The sequence below is a fragment of the Oncorhynchus tshawytscha genome, linkage group LG25, assembly GCF_018296145.1.
Source record: "Oncorhynchus tshawytscha isolate Ot180627B linkage group LG25, Otsh_v2.0, whole genome shotgun sequence".
NCBI lineage: Eukaryota > Metazoa > Chordata > Actinopteri > Salmoniformes > Salmonidae > Oncorhynchus > Oncorhynchus tshawytscha.
Window position 1 is genome coordinate 20698531 of NC_056453.1, and position 18731 is coordinate 20717261.

General features: G+C 40.8%; 1 protein-coding gene across 1 annotated transcript in view; it reads right to left on the reverse strand.

The window, feature by feature from the left end:
• Positions 1-6155: 6155 nt before the first annotated feature.
• The window catches only part of zgc:77375 (uncharacterized protein LOC402927 homolog), a 35816-nt gene continuing 23240 nt past the window's right edge, over positions 6156-18731 (reverse strand). The window contains exons 5-8 of the mRNA XM_024407331.2: positions 16020-16053; positions 15711-15885; positions 11804-11992; positions 6156-7990 (exon numbers count right to left, since the gene is read on the reverse strand). Coding sequence (XP_024263099.1) covers positions 7573-7990; positions 11804-11992; positions 15711-15885; positions 16020-16053 — 816 coding nt within the window. The 3' untranslated portion in view covers positions 6156-7572. The remainder of the gene's footprint in view (positions 7991-11803; positions 11993-15710; positions 15886-16019; positions 16054-18731) is intronic.

Sequence of the window (18731 nt, forward strand, 5' to 3'; positions counted from 1 at the left end):
TTGTACCAAAACATTTCTTCAGCATTGAAGGTCCCCAAGAACACAGTGGCCTCCATCATTCTCAAATTGAAAAATGTTGGAACCACCAAGACTCTTCTTAGAGCTGGCCGCCCAGCTAAACTGAGCAATCGGGTGAAGGGCCTTGGTCAGGGAGGTGACCAAGAACACGATGGTCTCGCTGACAGAGCTCCAGAGGACCTCTGTGGAGATGGGAGGTCTCTGCAGTACTCCACCCATCAGGCCTTTATGGTAGTGGCCAAACATGCCACTCCTCAGTAAAAGGCATGACCGCCCACAAGGAGTTTGCCAAAAATAACCTAAAGGACTCTCAGACCATGAGAAACAAGATTTTCTGGTCTGATGAAACCAAGATTGAACTCTTTGGCCTGAATGCCAAGCGTCACGTCTGGAGTAAACCTGGCACCATCCCTACGGTGAAGCATGGTGGTGGCAGCAGCATGCTGTGGGGATGTTATTCAGCAGTAGGGACTGGGAGACTAGTCAGGATCAAGGGAAAGATGAACTAAGCAAAGTACAGGGAGATCCTTAATGAAAATCTGCTCCAGAGTGTTTAGGACCTCAGGCTGGGGCGAAGGTTCACCATCCAACAGGACAACGACCCTAAGTGCACAGCCAAGACAACTCAGGAGTAGCTTTGGGACAAGTCACTGAATGTCCTTGAGTTGCCCAGCCAGAGCCCGGACTTGAATCCGATCTAACATCTCTGGAGACATGACAATATCTGTGCATCGACGCTCACCATCCAACCTGACAGAGCTTTAGAGGATCTGCAGAGAAGAATGGCAGAATTTCCCCAAATACAGCTGTGCCAAGCTTTTAGTGTCATACCCAAGAAGGCTCCAGGCTGTAATCGCTGCCAAAGGTGTTTCAACAATTGAATAAATGATCTGAATACTTATGTAAATGTTCAGCTTTTTTAGATTAATGTAATATATACAAATTAGCTACATTTTCTAAAAACCTGTTTTTGCTTTGCAATTATGGGGCATTGTATGTAGATTGATGAGGGGGGGAAGCAATCCTAGGATAAGGCTGTAACGTAACAAAATGCGGAAAAAGTCAAGGGGTCTGAATACTTTCCGGCTGCACTGTATGTGTTGTACTGCGGGAAGGGAGTATTAGGCTGTTTTATATCTGTCTCGGGCTTGTAGGTGGAATGCAAGGGTTGTGAATCAACTTTCTGTATAGTACCATTTACTATGTACTTATTATGGAACTGTACATTCTGAAGGAGATCGATGGATTTCGATCACACATGTCAAATAGTTTTTTGAAATGTGCTAGTTAAAGTATACATCCAGTTTTATAATGCAAAATAAGTTTCAGGAAATATGTCACATTTTAATAACTTGGTTGAAATGGTAGTCATGGCTCTATTTAATACTGTGTTTCCCAGCCTGTTCTGGACCTGGGGACTGTGAAGAGACCTCTGGTTGCATGTCTTGTGTTGTACCAATGGGTGTCCGGACTGTGTGTGAACTGCTTGAACAGACAGTTTGGTACCATCAACACCTCGCACAAAGACCAAGAGTGATGCAGTCAATTTCTCCTAAACTTTTAGCCAGGAGAGACTGACATACATGTTACTGACACTTTCCCTCCGTTTACATCTAAGTGCGATACGTGCTGCTTTGTTCTGGACCAACTGCAATTTACCTTTGTCTTTTGACGCACATGACCGACCACACAATACGGACTGTGGTTCCAAAAAATACCAATTAGGAATTTGGTCAGGGGTCGACTACTGGTATCATATGAACACAAATAAGACATGGAAAATGTTAAATGAGCTTTAAAATGGAAACCTTTTCCCTTTGCTTCATGGCATAGTGTGTAGAATTGAATAAATTAGCTTTAAAAAGGCAACCTTTTCCCTTTGCTTCATGGCATAATGTGTAGAATTGCAGGAAATGAACTTTAAGAACTGCTAATTCTCTCTGCCAACAATATTTTTTTTTAACAGTTTGGGGTTTCATGGGTTGTGAGGTGGGGGTTTGCTACGTCGATAAATGACTATCAATCCAGACCTTTGCCACCTAGGACATTTGTGTGACAGGACCTGCTCGAATAGTATTTGAGAACCCCTGTTCTAGATGAACAGAGTGCCTTTCTCTGTTATTGAGTTGTGGAGAGAGATATGACAGAAGTGAGAATAGACAATGGAATCATAATGTGTAACTATTCAGTTATTCCACATCTTTATAAGAGTGAGGTGTTGTCAGTGAATGTTTGTTTTTCATCTTTGTATTCTGAACCTGATCTGTTCATGTCATTTTCTTAGGTAAACCTTTTCTTTGGTTTGAGGGTTGCAGAACTATTGGTGGGCTTTTGAGGGACTGAGGGAAACCAGTTCAGGTTATTTGTCTTTTATCAACAATAGCAAATTAGATAAATATTGTTCATCTTAACTTGTTAATAAAATAAATATCATAGCCTATACATGCAGTTACTATACAGTGGTCACCTTCTCTAGCCCCGTTTATACCTGCTGCTAACGTGTCCATCCGGATCTTGTCCTGATCTTGCCTGTTTACACTTATAACATCTGATTCAAATCTGTTCACAATGCGTCTTTTATTCGTCTAAAAATGTTTGTACAGTCTTAGACTACTGTTTCTACAGTCTGACTACTGTTTCTACAGTCTCAGACTACTGTTTCTACTGTTTCTACAGTCTCAGACTCTACTGTTTCTACTGTTTCTACAGACTTAGACTACTGTTTCTACAGTCTGACTACTGTTTCTACAGTCTGACTGCTATTTCTACAGTCTCAGACTACTGTTTCTACAGTCTGACTCTACTGTTTCTACTGTGTCTACAGTATTAGACTACTGTTTCTACAGTCTTAGACTACTGTTTATTCTGTTTCTACAGTCTTAGACTACTGTTTATTCTGTTTCTACAGTCTTAGACTACTGTTTATTCTGTTTCTACAGTCTCAGACTACTGTTTCTACAGTCTGACTCTGCTATTTCTACAGTCTCAGACTCTACTGTTTCTAAAGTCACAATCAGAATGTGGACAAGATAAGGACAAAAGACGCAAATTAGAACCAGGTATAAACGTGGCTGATGTGCCATAATCACAGTATCTGTCTTCAATAAAGTTACAATATCTGTAATCCGTTTAAATACCTTGACATTTAATTGAACTTAACATTTTATACATGGAAAAGATTACTTAATGGCAATTCATACAATGACATAAATGCATACATTGCAGATCCTATGACATGCACAAATATGTGAACATATGTACTTAGTGTAAGTATAAAATATCTTTCAGCTTATTTACAAGTTAAGGCACTATGAAAGAAAACCATACCCAATGATTGGATGTTTTACTGCATACAGTACAGGACTGTTCTAGAAGAGTAATGCACTATTCTACTCTTATGCTTTCATTTCTGATGGCATGACCTGACATAAGTGCATATGAAACCATTATCTGACCAGGGACAGGACCTATCAGGTCATGGGGCGGCAGGGTAGCCTAGTGGTTAGAGCGTTGGACTAGTAACCGGAAGGTTACAAGTTCAAACCCCCGAGCTGACAAGGTACAAATCTGTCGTTCTGCCCCTGAACAGGCAGTTAACCCACTGTTCCTAGGCCGTCATTGAAACCTACTGCGCTGTACTGTTCACGATCGGTCAGACCCATTCAGATATACAGGACAAAGACTCTAATAGTGCATTGTTGCTTTTGTTTTGTTTTCAGTACAGTTGATGCAGTCGATGTCAGTTGTACAACTGAATGCCTTCAACTGATCATGCTATCACATATCTGGTATCTACCTGCCCTCAACGCAAAGTCTACCTGCTTGTCTATCGTTTTGAAAAGTAACCTGATCAAATAAAGTACCAGTCGAAGGTTTGGACACAACTACCCACTCCAGGGTTTTTCTTAATTTTTTACTATTTTCTACATTGTAGAATAATAGTGAAGACATAAAAACTATGAAATAACACATATGGAATCATGTAGTAACCAAAAAAGTGTTAAACAAATCAAAATATATTTTATATTTGAGATTCTTCAAAGTAGCCACCCTTGGACTTGATGACAGTTTTGCACACTCTTGACATTCTCTCAACCAGCTTCATGAGGTAGTCACCTGGAATACATTTCAATTAACATGTGTACCTTGTTAATTTGTGGAATATCTTTCCTTCTTAATGCGTTTGAGCCAATCAGTTGTGTTGTGACAGGGTAGGGGTGGTATAAAGAAGATAGCCCTATTTGGTAAAAGACCCAAGTCCACATTATGGCAAGAACAGCTCAAATAAGCAAAGAGAAACAACAGTCCATCATTACTTTAAGACATGAAGGTCAGTCAATCTGAAAATTTCAAGAACTATGTTTCTACTCTTTCTACAGTCTCACACTAAACTGTTTCTACAGTCTCAGACTCTACTGTTTCTACAGTCTGACTACTGTTTCTACAGTCTCAGACTACTGTTTCTACAGTCTCAGACTCTATTGTTTCTACAGTCTCAGACTCTATTGTTTCTACAGTCTCAGACTCTACTGTTTCTACTGTTTCTACAGTCTCAGACTCTACTGTTTCCACAGTCTTAGACTACTGTTTCTACTGTTTCTACAGTCTTAGACTACTGTTTATTCTGTTTCCACAGTCTTAGACTACTGTTTATTCTGTTTCTACAGTCTCAGATTACTGTTTCTACAGTCTCAGACTACTGTTTCTACAGTCTCAGACTACTGTTTCTACAGTCTGACTCTGCTATTTCTACAGTCTCAGACTCTACTGTTTCTACAGTCTCAGACTCTACTGTTTCTATAGTCTCAGACTCTACTGTTTCTACAGTCTTAGACTACTGTTTATACTGTTTCTACAGTCTTAGACTACTGTTTATTCTGTTTCTACAGTCTCAGACTACTGTTTCTACAGTCTCAGACTACTGTTTATACAGTCAGACTGCTATTTCTACAGTCTCAGACTCTACTGTTCCTACAGTCTCAAACTCTACTGTTTCTATAGTCTCAGACTCTACTGTTTCTACTGTTTCTACAGTCTCAGACTACTGTTTCTACAGTATCAGAGTACTGTTTCTACAATCTCAGACTACTGTTTCTACAGTCTCAGACTACTGTTTCTACAGTCTCAGACTCTATTGTTTCTACAGTCTCAGACTCTATTGTTTCTACAGTCTCAGACTCTACTGTTTCTACAGTCTCAAACTCTACTGTTTCTACTGTTTCTACAGTCTGACTACTGTTTCTACAGTCTCAGACTCTACTGTTTCTATAGTCTCAGACTCTACTGTTTCTACAGTCTTAGACTACTGTTTATACTGTTTCTACAGTCTTAGACTACTGTTTATTCTGTTTCTACAGTCTTAGACTACTGTTTATTCTGTTTCTACAGTCTCAGACTACTGTTTCTACAGTCTCAGACTACTGTTTATACAGTCTGACTGCTATTTCTACAGTCTCAGACTCTACTGTTCCTACAGTCTCAAACTCTACTGTTTCTATAGTCTCAGACTCTACTGTTTCTACTGTTTCTACAGTCTCAGACTACTGTTTCTACAGTCTCAGACTCTACTGTTTCTATAGTCTCAGACTCTACTGTTTCTACAGTCTTAGACTCTACTGTTTCTACAGTCTCAGACTACTGTTTCTACAGTCTGACTACTGTTTCTACAGTCTCAGACTACTGTTTCTACAGTCTGACTACTGTTTCTACAGTCTCAGACTACTGTTTCTACAGTCTCAGACTCTACTGTTTCTACAGTCTCAGACTACTGTTTCTACAGTCTCAGACTACTGTTTCTACTGTTTCTACAGTCTCAGACTCTACTGTTTCCACAGTCTTAGACTACTGTTTCTACTGTTTCTACAGTCTTAGACTACTGTTTATTCTGTTTCCACAGTCTTAGACTACTGTTTATTCTGTTTCTACAGTCTCAGATTACTGTTTCTACAGTCTCAGACTACTGTTTCTACAGTCTGACTCTGCTATTTCTACAGTCTCAGACTCTACTGTTTCTACAGTCTCAGACTCTACTGTTTCTATAGTCTCAGACTCTACTGTTTCTACAGTCTTAGACTACTGTTTATACTGTTTCTACAGTCTTAGACTACTGTTTATTCTGTTTCTACAGTCTCAGACTACTGTTTCTACAGTCTCAGACTACTGTTTATACAGTCGGACTGCTATTTCTACAGTCTGACTCTACTGTTCCTACAGTCTCAAACTCTACTGTTTCTATAGTCTCAGACTCTACTGTTTCTACTATTTCTACAGTCTCAGACTACTGTTTCTACAGTCTCAGAGTACTGTTTCTACAATCTCAGACTACTGTTTCTACAGTCTCAGACTCTATTGTTTCTACAGTCTCAGACTCTATTGTTTCTACAGTCTCAGACTCTACTGTTTCTACAGTCTCAGACTCTACTGTTTCTACAGTCTCAGACTCTACTGTTTCTACAGTCTCAAACTCTACTGTTTCTATAGTCTCAGACTACTGTTTCTACTGTTTCTACAGTCTCAGACTACTGTTTCTACAGTCTCAGACTCTACTGTTTCTATAGTCTCAGACTCTACTGTTTCTATAGTCTCAGACTCTACTGTTTCTACAGTCTTAGACTACTGTTTATTCTGTTTCTACAGTCTTAGACTACTGTTTATTCTGTTTCTACAGTCTCAGACTACTGTTTCTACAGTCTCAGACTACTGTTTATACAGTCTGACTGCTATTTCTACAGTCTCAGACTCTACTGTTCCTACAGTCTCAAACTCTACTGTTTCTATAGTCTCAGACTCTACTGTTTCTACTGTTTCAGACTACTGTTTCTACAGTCTCAGACTCTACTGTTTCTATAGTCTCAGACTCTACTGTTTCTACAGTCTTAGACTACTGTTTCTACTATTTCTACAGTCTTAGACTACTGTTTATTCTGTTTCTACAGTCTCAGACTACTGTTTCTACAGTCTCAGACTACTGTTTCTACAGTCTCAGACTACTGTTTCTACAGTCTCAGACTACTGTTTCTACAGTCTCAGACTACTGTTTCTACAGTCTCAGACTACTGTTTCTACAGTCTCAGACTCTATTGTTTCTACAGTCTCAGACTCTATTGTTTCTACAGTCTCAGACTCTATTGTTTCTACAGTCTCAGACTCTACTGTTTCTACAGTCTCAGACTACTGTTTCTACAGTCTCAGACTCTATTGTTTCTACAGTCTCAGACTCTATTGTTTCTACAGTCTCAGACTCTATTGTTTCTACAGTCTCAGACTCTACTGTTTCTACAGTCTCAGACTCTACTGTTTCTACAGTCTCAGACTCTATTGTTTCTACAGTCTCAGACTACTGTTTCTACAGTCTCAGACTCTACTGTTTCTACAGTCTCAGACTCTGCTATTTCTACTGTTTCTACTTCCTCAGTTTTTAACCCTGAAACCATCTTCACTGGGATGTTATATACAAATATGAAATGGCACCATATTCCCTATCTTTTGAACTACACAGGGAATAGGGTCATTTTGGACTTACAAAGTTAAACAACTCTAATGCTATTCTACAGGTCAATGCCTAGTAGAGACAAAGTTCTCCTGTTGACAGATGAGTTCCACAGCGTTGTGTACGTCCTCTACGATGTGTCCTGGTTCCATCAGGGCCGGGTCGAAGCGGAAGTCCCGGTGACCATGGAACACAGTCTCGGTGATGCTGTGGCCTGCATCAGCCGGCACCTCGCTGTGGGGGTTATAGACACCGGTACATACCAGCAGGGATTTACAGGAGGTGGCGGAGGGGGAGGCTAGCTCGCTCTCCAAGGCCGTCTCCATGTTCTGGTCCTGGAGAAGGGCTTTAGGGGACCCTCCGCCCCCTGTACCCTCCACCGTGGCCTGCACTACTTGGGCAGCAGTCTGCCTGGTCCGGACCCTTTCCTCCAGATAGCGGTTATACAGGTTGGCTCCATAGATATCTGTCATCAGGTTGTCTCTTTGTTAGATGGAATAAAGGTTAGACACTAGTTAGAAGGGAACGGGGTATCTAATAACATGTCAGTAGTATCATTACACCAATACTACAAAGGTGTAACATTTCAATAGTATCATTACAGCATTACTACATAGGTGTAACATGTTAATACAGTATCATTACATAATTACTGCATAGATGTAACATGTAATACAGTATTATTTTACAGCATTACTACATATGTGTAAGGAACAATAATTAGAGTGAAGCGTAGGGTTTCTTACAGCTCTGTCTCAGATTGGTTTGTGCTGTAGTGTTTTGCTGCCTCCTGTGGTTCCTTACCCGACAGCGTAGAACTATAGTGTTCTGATGGGTGTAGGTTCTATCCTGATTGGGTAGAGTGTTCTGATGGGTGTAGTCCTAACCTGATTGTGTATAGTGTTCTGATGGGTGTAGGTCCTAACCTGATTGTGTATAGTGTTCTGATGAAGTTGTTACCTGATAGCGTATAGTGTTCTGATGGGTGTAGGTCCTAACCCGATAGTGTATAGTGTCATGACGTTGCCCTCTTTGGGTACAGCAAGCCCCATCCCCTTCTCCCTGTGTCCTACACCCAGGCTGCTGTGGTCAGAGAGAGGTTGTAAATTCCTGGAGGAGATTATCTCCTCATGGCCACAGTATAGAGAGAGAGTGAATTTTCATAGAGAACAAAGGAATTTCTTCCACCTCACAGAACTGGAGAACCGAACAACATTTATGTTCTGGAGAAGGTATAAAAGATTGGTGAAGAATCCAGCTACGAACTGGTCCGTTTGGTACGATTTTGTGAAACTCATGGGAGACAATACGGCCACATTACCATAACGCTGTTTATATAATAGCCTCAGATATGAGGCTTACATCTAATTGTTGTATAAGATGATTGAGTGAGGATGATACTGTTTGTGAAATTGTGTTATGTGATTTTGGACTGTTTAATGAAGGAAACTCCAATTCCCTTTGGAGTTTAACTAAATCAGAGGACCGCCCATGAGCACAGTTATGGTCGGGCATCCTGGGACAGGCCCTTTTCTGCAATTCCGAATAAAATCCCCACCTTGAATTTCTCAACGGACCATGTTTCTCTCAATTACGAGAGGACAAAGGTTGCAGACCAGCTTACCTCGATAACGAGAGGGCCAAGGTTTGAGAGCAGACTGCTGAATCTTTTAACCATCCCACGTGGTTAAACTCTTAGACTATCGATACCTACAGAATAAGAACAAGTCTTTGATATTAATTACTAGTCTGCAGCTAGGAATTCGGTATCATCGAACGTGAAGACCTACAACCGCCGAAACATCCATCCATAACGACATGAATGAATGTCACTCTGAACTACCCATTCTAACCACGACAGAGAGGGCGGACAAACTCTCCAACAGAAACAAACTTTTCAACAGAGATCACGACGACACACTGAGTGTAAATATATTTATTGAGTGCAATTGTTTATGAATGAGTGAGCGTTCATGTGCAAAGGATTAGCATTTCAATTGTTATAATTATCAACTGTGTGTTGTCCCACTAGGGAATCTCCGTTATCATTTCCTTGTAAATATCTACTGTTTGTTTATGCATTTCTGTGAATTACTTAGTTAGTAAATAAATGATTTAAGACCATTGATGTATGGATGACTCACAGTGAAGACTGGGTTCGTGCAGATAACCAACAATTTACGACGTTTGGAATGAGACTAACATGAGGTAAAATAAAGAATTAATTCATCAGAAGACTATTGATCAGATATGAAAATATCTGAAAAGTTATATTTGGAAAATTTTCCTTGGTGCCCCGACTTCCTAGTTAATTACAGTTACATGATTAATCAGTTTAATCGCGTAATAATAATTACAGAGTCATTTGATTAAAAACAAAGTCTTCAGTTAATGATAGTAAAGACACAACAATAGTGTTCTGATGGGTTTAGGGTACTTACCAGATAGTGTATAGTGTTCTGATGGTTGTAGGTTCTAATCCGATAGTGTATAGTGTTCTGATGGGTTTAGGGTACTTACCCGATAGCGTATAGCGTTCTGATGGGTGTAGGTTCTATCCCTATAGTGTTCTGGTGGGTTTAGGGTACATACCTGATAGCGTATAGCGTTCTGATGGGTGTAGGTTCTATCCCTATAGTGTTCTGATGAATGTAAGTTTTAACCTGATTGTGTATCGTGTTCTGATGGGGTTGTTACCCGATAGTGTAGAGTGTTCTGATGGGTTTAGGGTACTTACCCGATAGCGTATTGCGTTCTGATGGGTGTAGGTTCTATCCCTATAGTGTTCTGATGAATGTAAGTTCTAACCTGATTGTGTATTGTGTTCTGATGGGGTTGTTACCCGATAGTGTAGAGTGTTCTGATGGGTGTAGGTTCTAACCCGATAGTGTAGGATGTTCTAATGTGGCTATTACCTGATAGCGTATAGTGTTCTGATGGGTGTAGGGTTGAACCTGATTGTGTTCTGATGGGTAAAGATTCTAACCTGATAGTGTAGAGTGTTCTGATGGAGTTATTGCCCAATAGTATATTGTGTTCTGATGGGGCTGTTACCTGATAGTGTATTGTGTTCTGATGGGGCTGTTACCCGATAGCGTATAGTGTTAGGATGGGTGTAGGTTCTAACCTGATAGCATTGAGTGTTCTGATGGGGTTATTACTCGATAGTGTATAGTGTTCTGATGGGTGTAGGTTCTAAGCTGATAGTGTATTGTGTTCTTGATGGGGTTATTACCTGATAGTGTTTAGTGTTCTGATGGGGCTATTACCCAATAGTGTATTGTGTTCTGATGGGTGTAGGTTCTAACCTGATAGTTTATAGTGTTCTGATGGGTGTAGGCTCAAACCAGATAGTGCATAGTGTTTTGATAGGTGTAGGTTCCAAGCCGATATCATATAGTGTGCTGATATGTTTATTACCCAATAATGTATTGTGTTGTGATGGGTGTAGGTTCTAACCTGATAGTGTATTGTGTTCTGATGGGTGTAGGTTCTAACCTGATAGTGTATAGTGTTCTGATGGGTGCAGGTTCTAAACTGATAGCGTTGTGTCTTCTGATGGGGCTATTACCCAATAGTGTATTGTGTTCTGATGGGGTTATTACTCGATAGTGTATAGTGTTCTGATGGGTGTAGGTTCTAACCTGATAGTTTATAGTGTTCTGATGGGTGTAGGCTCAAACCAGATAGTGCATAGTGTTTTGATAGGTGTAGGTTCCAAGCCGATATCATATAGTGTGCTGATATGTTTATTACCCAATAGTGTATTGTGTTGTGATGGGTGTAGGTTCTAACCTGATAGTGTATTGTGTTCTGATGGTTGTAGCTTCTAACCTGATAGTGTATAGGGTTCTGATGGGGTTATTACCTGATAGTGTAGTGTGTTCTGATGGGGCTATTACCCAATAGTGTAGTGTGTTCTGATGGGGCTATTACCCGACAGTTTATTGTGTTCTGATGGGGCTATTACCCTGATAGCGTATAGTGTTCTAATGGGTGTAGGTTCTAATAGTGATAGTGCATAGTGTTTTGATAGGTGTAGGTTCCAAGCCGATATCATATAGTGTGCTGATATGTTTATTACCCAATTGTGTTCTGATGGGTGTAGGTTCTAACCTGATAGCATTGAGTGTTCTGATGGGGTTATTACCTGATAGTGTTTTGTCTTCTGATGGGGTTATTACCCGATAGTGTATAGTGTTCTGAAGGTTGTAGTTTCTAACCTGACAGTGTATACTGCTCTGATGGGTGTAGGTTATAACCTTATAGTGTATAGTGTTCTGATGAGGTTATTACCCGATAGCGTAGAGTGTTCTTATAGGTGTCCTCCAGCCTCTCTCTGCAGCCTGCTCCCTGATGAGGTACTCAGCGAAGTGATATGTTAGTTCAGAAGGTTTCCCCATCAGAGCTTCGTACTTCAGCTCCTGACCCGTTATCTTCCTGTAGATGTTCTCCAGACACACAAGGAACATCCCGTGGCCAAATCTACGCAAGCACACACACACACACAATGACTGACAGTGTGAAAACCTTTGTCAACCTTCGTGAAATCCCGCAAAGGCGGAGATTTACGTCTTTTGAGCTTCTAGTCATGAAATCTATGCAGTCTACTCAATCACTTTTTTATAGCTACTGTTTACAGGCCTCCTGGGCCATATACAGCGTTCCTCATTGAGTTCCCTGAATTCCTATCGGACCTTGTAGTCATAGCAGATAATATTCTAATCTTTGGTGACTTTAATATTCACATGGAAAAGTCCACAGACCCACTCCAAAAGGCTTTCGGAGACATCATCGACTCAGTGGGTTTTGTCCAACATGTCTCTGGACCCACTCACTGTCACAGTCATACTCTGGACCTAGTTTTGTCCCATGGAATAAATGTTGTGGATCTTAATGTTTTTCCTCATAATCCTGGACTATCGGACCACCATTTTATTACGTTTGCAATTGCAACAAATAATCTGCTCAGACCCCAACCAAGGAACATAAAAAGTTGTGCTATAAATTCACAGACAACACAAAGATTCCTTGATGTCCTTCCAGATTCCCTCTGTCTACCCAAGGACGCCAGAGGACAAAAATCAGTTAACCACCTAACTGAGGAACTCAATTTAACCTTGTGCAATACCCTAGATGCAGTTGCACCCCTAAAAACTAAAAACATTTATCATAAGAAACTAGCTCCCTGGTACACAGAAAATATCTGAGCTCTGAAGCAAGCTTCCAGAAAATTGGAACGGAAATGGCGCCACACCAAACTGGAAGTCTTCCGACTAGCTTGGAAAGACAGTACCGTGCAGTACCGAAGAGCCCTTACTGCTGCTCGATCATCCTATTTTTCTAACTTAATTGAGGAAAATAAGAACAATCCGAAATTCCTTTTTGATACTGTCGCAAAGCTAACTAAAAAGCAGCATTCCCCAAGAGAGGATGGCTTTCACTTTAGCAGTGATAAATTCATGAACTTCTTTGAGGAAACGATCATGATTATTAGAAAGCAAATTACGGACTCCTCTTTAAATCTGCGTATTCCTTCAAAGCTCAGTTGTCCTGAGTCTGCACAACTCTGCCAGGACCTAGGATCAAGAGAGCCGCTCAAGTGTTTTAGTACTATATCTCTTGACACAATGATGAAAATAATCATGGCCTCTAAACCTTCAAGCTGCATACTGGACCCTATTCCAACTAAACTACTGAAAGAGCTGCTTCCTGTGCTTGGCCCTCCTATGTTGAACATAATAAACGGCTCTCTATCCACCGGATGTGTACCAAACTCACTAAAAGTGGCAGTAATAAAGCCTCTCTTGAAAAAGCCAAACCTTGACCCAGAAAATTTAAAAAACTATCAGCCTACATCGAATCTTGCATTCCTCTCAAAATTTTTAGAAAAGGCTGTTGCGCAGCAACTTACTGCCTTCCTGAAGACAAACAATGTATACGAAATGCTTCAGTCTGGTTTTAGACCCCATCATAGCACTGAGACTGCACTTGTGAAGGTGGTAAATGACCTTTTAATGGCATCAGACCGAGGCTCTGCATCTGTCCTCGTGCTCCTAGACCTTAGTGCTGCTTTTGATACCATCGATCACCACATTCTTTTGGAGAGATTGGAAACCCAAATTGGTCTACACGGACATGTTCTGGCCTGGTTTAGATCTTATCTGTCGGAAAGATATCAGTTTGTCTCTGTGAATGGTTTGTCCTCTGACAAATCAACTGTACATTTCGGTGTTCCTCAAGGTTCCGTTTTAGGACCACTATTGTTTTCACTATATATTTTACCTCTTGGGGATGTCATTCGAAAACATAATGTTAACTTTCACTGCTATGCGAATGACACACAGCTGTACATTTCAATGAAACATGGTGAAGCCCTAAAATTGCCCTCGCTAGAAGCATGTGTTTCAGACATAAGGAAGTGGATGGCTGCAAACTTTCTACTTTTAAACTCGGACAAAACAGAGATGCTTGATCTAGGTCCCAAGAAACAAAGAGATCTTCTGTTGAATCTGACAATTAATCTTAATGGTTGTACAGTCGTCTCAAATAAAACTGTGAAGGACCTCGGCGTTACTCTGGACCCTGATCTCTCTTTTGAAGAGCATATCAAGACCATTTCAAGGACAGCTTTTTTCCATCTACGTAACATTGCAAAAATCAGAAACTTTCTGTCCAAAAATTATGCAGAAAAATGTATCCATGCTTTTGTCACTTCTAGGTTAGACTACTGCAATGCTCTACTTTCTGGCTACCCGGATAAAGCACAAGATAAACTGCAGTTAGTGCTAAATACGGCTGCTAGAATCCTGACTAGAAACCCAAAAATTGATCATATTACTCCAGTGCTAGCCTTCCTACACTGGCTTCCTGTCAAAGGAAGGGCTGATTTCAAGGTTTTACTGCTAACCTACAAAGCATTACATGGGCTTGCTCCTACCTATCTCTCTGATTTGGTCCTGCCGTACATACCTACACATACGCTACGGTCACAAGACGCAGGCCTCCTAATTGTCCCTAGAATTTCTAAGCAAACAGCTGGAGGCAGGGCTTTCTCCTATAGAGCTCCATTTTTATGGAACGGTCTGCCTACCCATGTCAGAGACGCAAACTCGGTCTCAACCTTTAAGTCTTTACTGAAGACTCATCTCTTCAGTGGGTCATATGATTGAGTGTAGTCTGGCCCAGGGGTGGGAAGGTGAACGGAAAGGCTCTGGAGCAACGAACCGCCCTTGCTGTCTCTGCCTGGCCGGTTCCCATATTTCCACTGGGATTCTCTGCCTCTAACCCTATTACAGGGGCTGAGTCACTGGCTTACTGGGGCTCTCTCATACCGTCCCTGGGAGGGGTGCGTCACCTGAGTGGGTTGAGTCACTGATGTGATCATCCTGTCTGGGTTGGCGCCCCCCCCTTGGGTTGTGCCGTGGCAGAGATCTTTGTGGGCTATACTCAGCCTTGTCTCAGGATGGTAAGTTGGTGGTTGAAGATATCCCTCTAGTGGTGTGGGGGCTGTGCTTTGGCAAAGTGGGTGGGGTTATATCCTTCCAGTTTGGCCCTGTTCGGGGGTGTCCTCGGATGGGGCCACAGTGTCTCCTGACCCCTCCTGTCTCAGCCTCCAGTATTTATGCTGCAGTAGTTTATGTGTCGGGGGGCTAGGGTCAGTTTGTTATATCTGGAGTACTTCTCCTGTCCTATTCGGTGTCCTGTGTGAATTTAAGTGTGCTCTCTCTAATTCTCTCTTTCTCTCTTTCTTTCTCTCGGAGGACCTGAGCCCTAGGACCATGCCTCAAGACTACCTGACATGATGACTCCTTGCTGTCCCCAGTCCACCTGACCGTGCTGCTCCAGTTTCAACTGTTCTGCCTTATTATTATTCGACCATGCTGGTCATTTATGAACATTTGAACATCTTGGCCATGTTCTGTTATAATCTCCACCCGGCACAGCCAGAAGAGGACTGGCCACCCAACATAGCCTGGTTCCTCTCTAGGTTTCTTCCTAGGTTTTGGCCTTTCTAGGGAGTTTTTCCTAGCCACCGTGCTTCTACACCTGCATTGCTTGCTGTTTGGAGTTTTAGGCTGGGTTTCTGTACAGCACTTTGTGATATCAGCTGATGTACAAAGGGCTATATAAATACATTTGATTTGATTTGTCAACCAACGTTCCATGTCACTTAGTGTAATCTTTCTCAGTGACTTGTTACCGTGGAGACTGGGCCTCGGCCATCCACATCAGGTCCATGTTACAGGCCAGCAGCGGCAGGTGGGAGGAGTGACGCATCTCATGGGCGTTACCCAGGCTCCCATTGGTCAGCAACACATCAATGATCAGCTGCAGGTTGGTCTCCCATCGGATTGGCTCGCCGAACAGGATGACCGCTGCGACCAGGAAAAAAGAGAAACAACATCATTAAATCGTGAGTTTATACTTTCTTAAAATCTGAAAGGTTATTCTACATGTAGAACCATTATTTGGAGAAAATGTACTAGGATATGAACAATATGCTTCTTACCTTGAACTATAGGGAGATTCACAATAGGTGAAGACTGCAACAAGAGAAGAATAACATTCAGGGCTCCAGAGTGCATACACCCTAAAGTGTCTCTAGGACACCAGAGTACATACACCCTAAAGTGTCCCTAGGACATGCACCCTAATGTGGGCACAGTCACTCTCAATCACCATCTCCTCCCTGACCTTTCACATCGCTGTGCATGTGATCCTGCTCTAGCAGAGGTAACATGGTGATACACCATGGGTAGGGTATCCTCAGCTTCAGGTGGTAGGAATATATTTTGGGCTACTGGATAAAAGTGTCTGCTAAATATATATAATATTCTGAACTACCAGTATATACAATAATATACAGTAACACAACATGACATACATAGGGAGAACACAGTCATAGCAGAGGTGGACTTTATGGGTTCTTGAGGCAAATTTGTTCCTTGTGAGGGGAGGGACCTATGAACTAAATTACATGACTTCGACTTTTCAATCTCTTGTTATAGAGCCACCATGTGGCCAATTGCCATGGTATTGCGTGAGAGGGTGTGGCCCTAGGGCCTTTACCATGTTGTTAAGTTGCACAGTCCAGGGCCTTTTCATCTCATGGAAAAAAAAAATATTCTTCACCAACATGGTAGAAAGAGGAATATAATAACAATAATGAAGTGGAACAAATACAACAGGATTTCACCAGCTTTGCTGCTTGAACCCCTAAATATACCTGCAAGCAGCCTTACCAGGGTTCAAGCTGTGGGTCCACTGTGCCACCATCAGGACACATCGCCTTAGGATGAGATGCTTCTGTACTCCTGACCACACTTGGAAAATATCAGAACTCTAAATCAACCAGATCATGCAATATAACTTTGATGTATTTTTTACTATTTTTAAATGTCGACTTCTCCTGAACTGCTTAACCGATTGGAACCAAATTTGGTATATAGCATTTATGGATGCACGTCTTTAAACGACATGGCCACTATGAACCAATGAGCTTGCATGAATGTTTCTTCCTGTCCAACAGCGCCACCATGCTGCCAAACTCAACAATTTTCTACAGGTTAGCTTGACTCACCTCCCTGAGTGTGTGACATATTTTATCACTCTGAGTCAAACAGATCAAGAGAGATAAACATGTGCCCATTATAGTGACTCAATTTAGATAAATTGAGTATTGCATGAGAGGGTGTGGCCATTGGACCTTTATTATGTTGCTAATCTGAACATTCCTGACATTTTCATCTCATGGGATTTTTTATTTTCTTCACCAATAACTAGAAAAGTACATTTCCTGTAGAAAATGTGGTGTGCTTGCTAGCCTGTGAAGCTTGTTAGCTTGATTAATTGATAGGATATGATAGCCTGAGCAAGTGAAAGTTGGTCTGGTGTCTCTTGCTTGAATGGTTCAAGAGTTACTGTTGGTGGGTTATTTTATGCTCATTTATATAGTTGTAGTTGATACAAGTTTTAAATAATTTTATGTTAGGATAGCCTGAACATGTGACAATTGGTTTGGTGTTTCTAGCTTGAATGATTCAAGTGTTACTCGTAGTGGGTTATTTTATGCAATTTTAATATAGTTATAGTTGATCAAAGTTTTTGAGAATTTGAAGTTAGCATAGCCTGAACATGTGAACGTTTGTTTGGTGTCCCTAGCTTGAACAGTTCAATAATTATTGTTTGTGAATTATTTAATGCACATTTTTCCATTTAAATGCATCGGTATCCATAGCAATGACTTCGTTTGAGCTGCTCAATGACATGTTATGAGAGAGCTGACGTTAGCTAGCTTCTTTTTTCATCACTCTAAACTCCTACAAACAACTAACTTTTTATTGGTAGAAGATATTTTTGTTCAAAGCCAGATTTGGAAAGCAGAGAAGTAGAGGAAGATTCCATACGCTCTAAGTTTCTGGCTGACTTTTGGGGGGAGTGTTGTTTGGAACAAGTTGGAAAAAAAGTGTTCATATATTTACTAAAACTGCTGTATAGTTAGATCCGTAGCGGATATTTTTGTTCTGCAAACATTTGAATAGCATAGCAGTAGACGAAGATGCCACACTCTCTAACTTTTTGTCTAACTTGTTGGGTAAGTGGTCAAATGTTAAGTTGTTTATAAAAAGTTAGAGAAAATGTTGTTGATGCAGTTACTTAAACAGCTGTAGCATTTGATCGGTACCAGATAATTCTGTTATTATTTCAGGTTTGAAAAGCAGAAAAGTAGAGGAAGATTTCATATGCTTTAACCTTTTGCCTAAGTTGATTGCAAAGTGGTCAAAGTATCTGATGTTTCAAAAGTTACAGTGAATGTTGGAAATGTTGATGTCACAACGGGGAGCTTTAGAATGTTGAAAAAAGTTCCATTAAAATGAATAAAGATGGACAAAAAGAAAGACCAAAAAATGTATAGTTTAAAAAGTATAAATATATTTTTTTTAAAGTTGTATGCAAACACACTATTTTATAGTTTGAATGGTGTTTCTAGCTTAAACGGTGTAAGAGGAGTAGCATGCAGAAAAATAAGACAAAGATTTAAAGTATGAACTTTTGCTTCGCAAGTCCCACCTAACAATAACTAGATGGTAATTTTCCATTATGAAACATTTGATGGGACTTGCTTCAACTCTTTACATGTATTTTTGTGGTAGATGAAGAAGTTTAAAATGTTTTACTTAAGCCAAGAGTTAAATATAGTCAAACTTAAATGTTGTAAAAT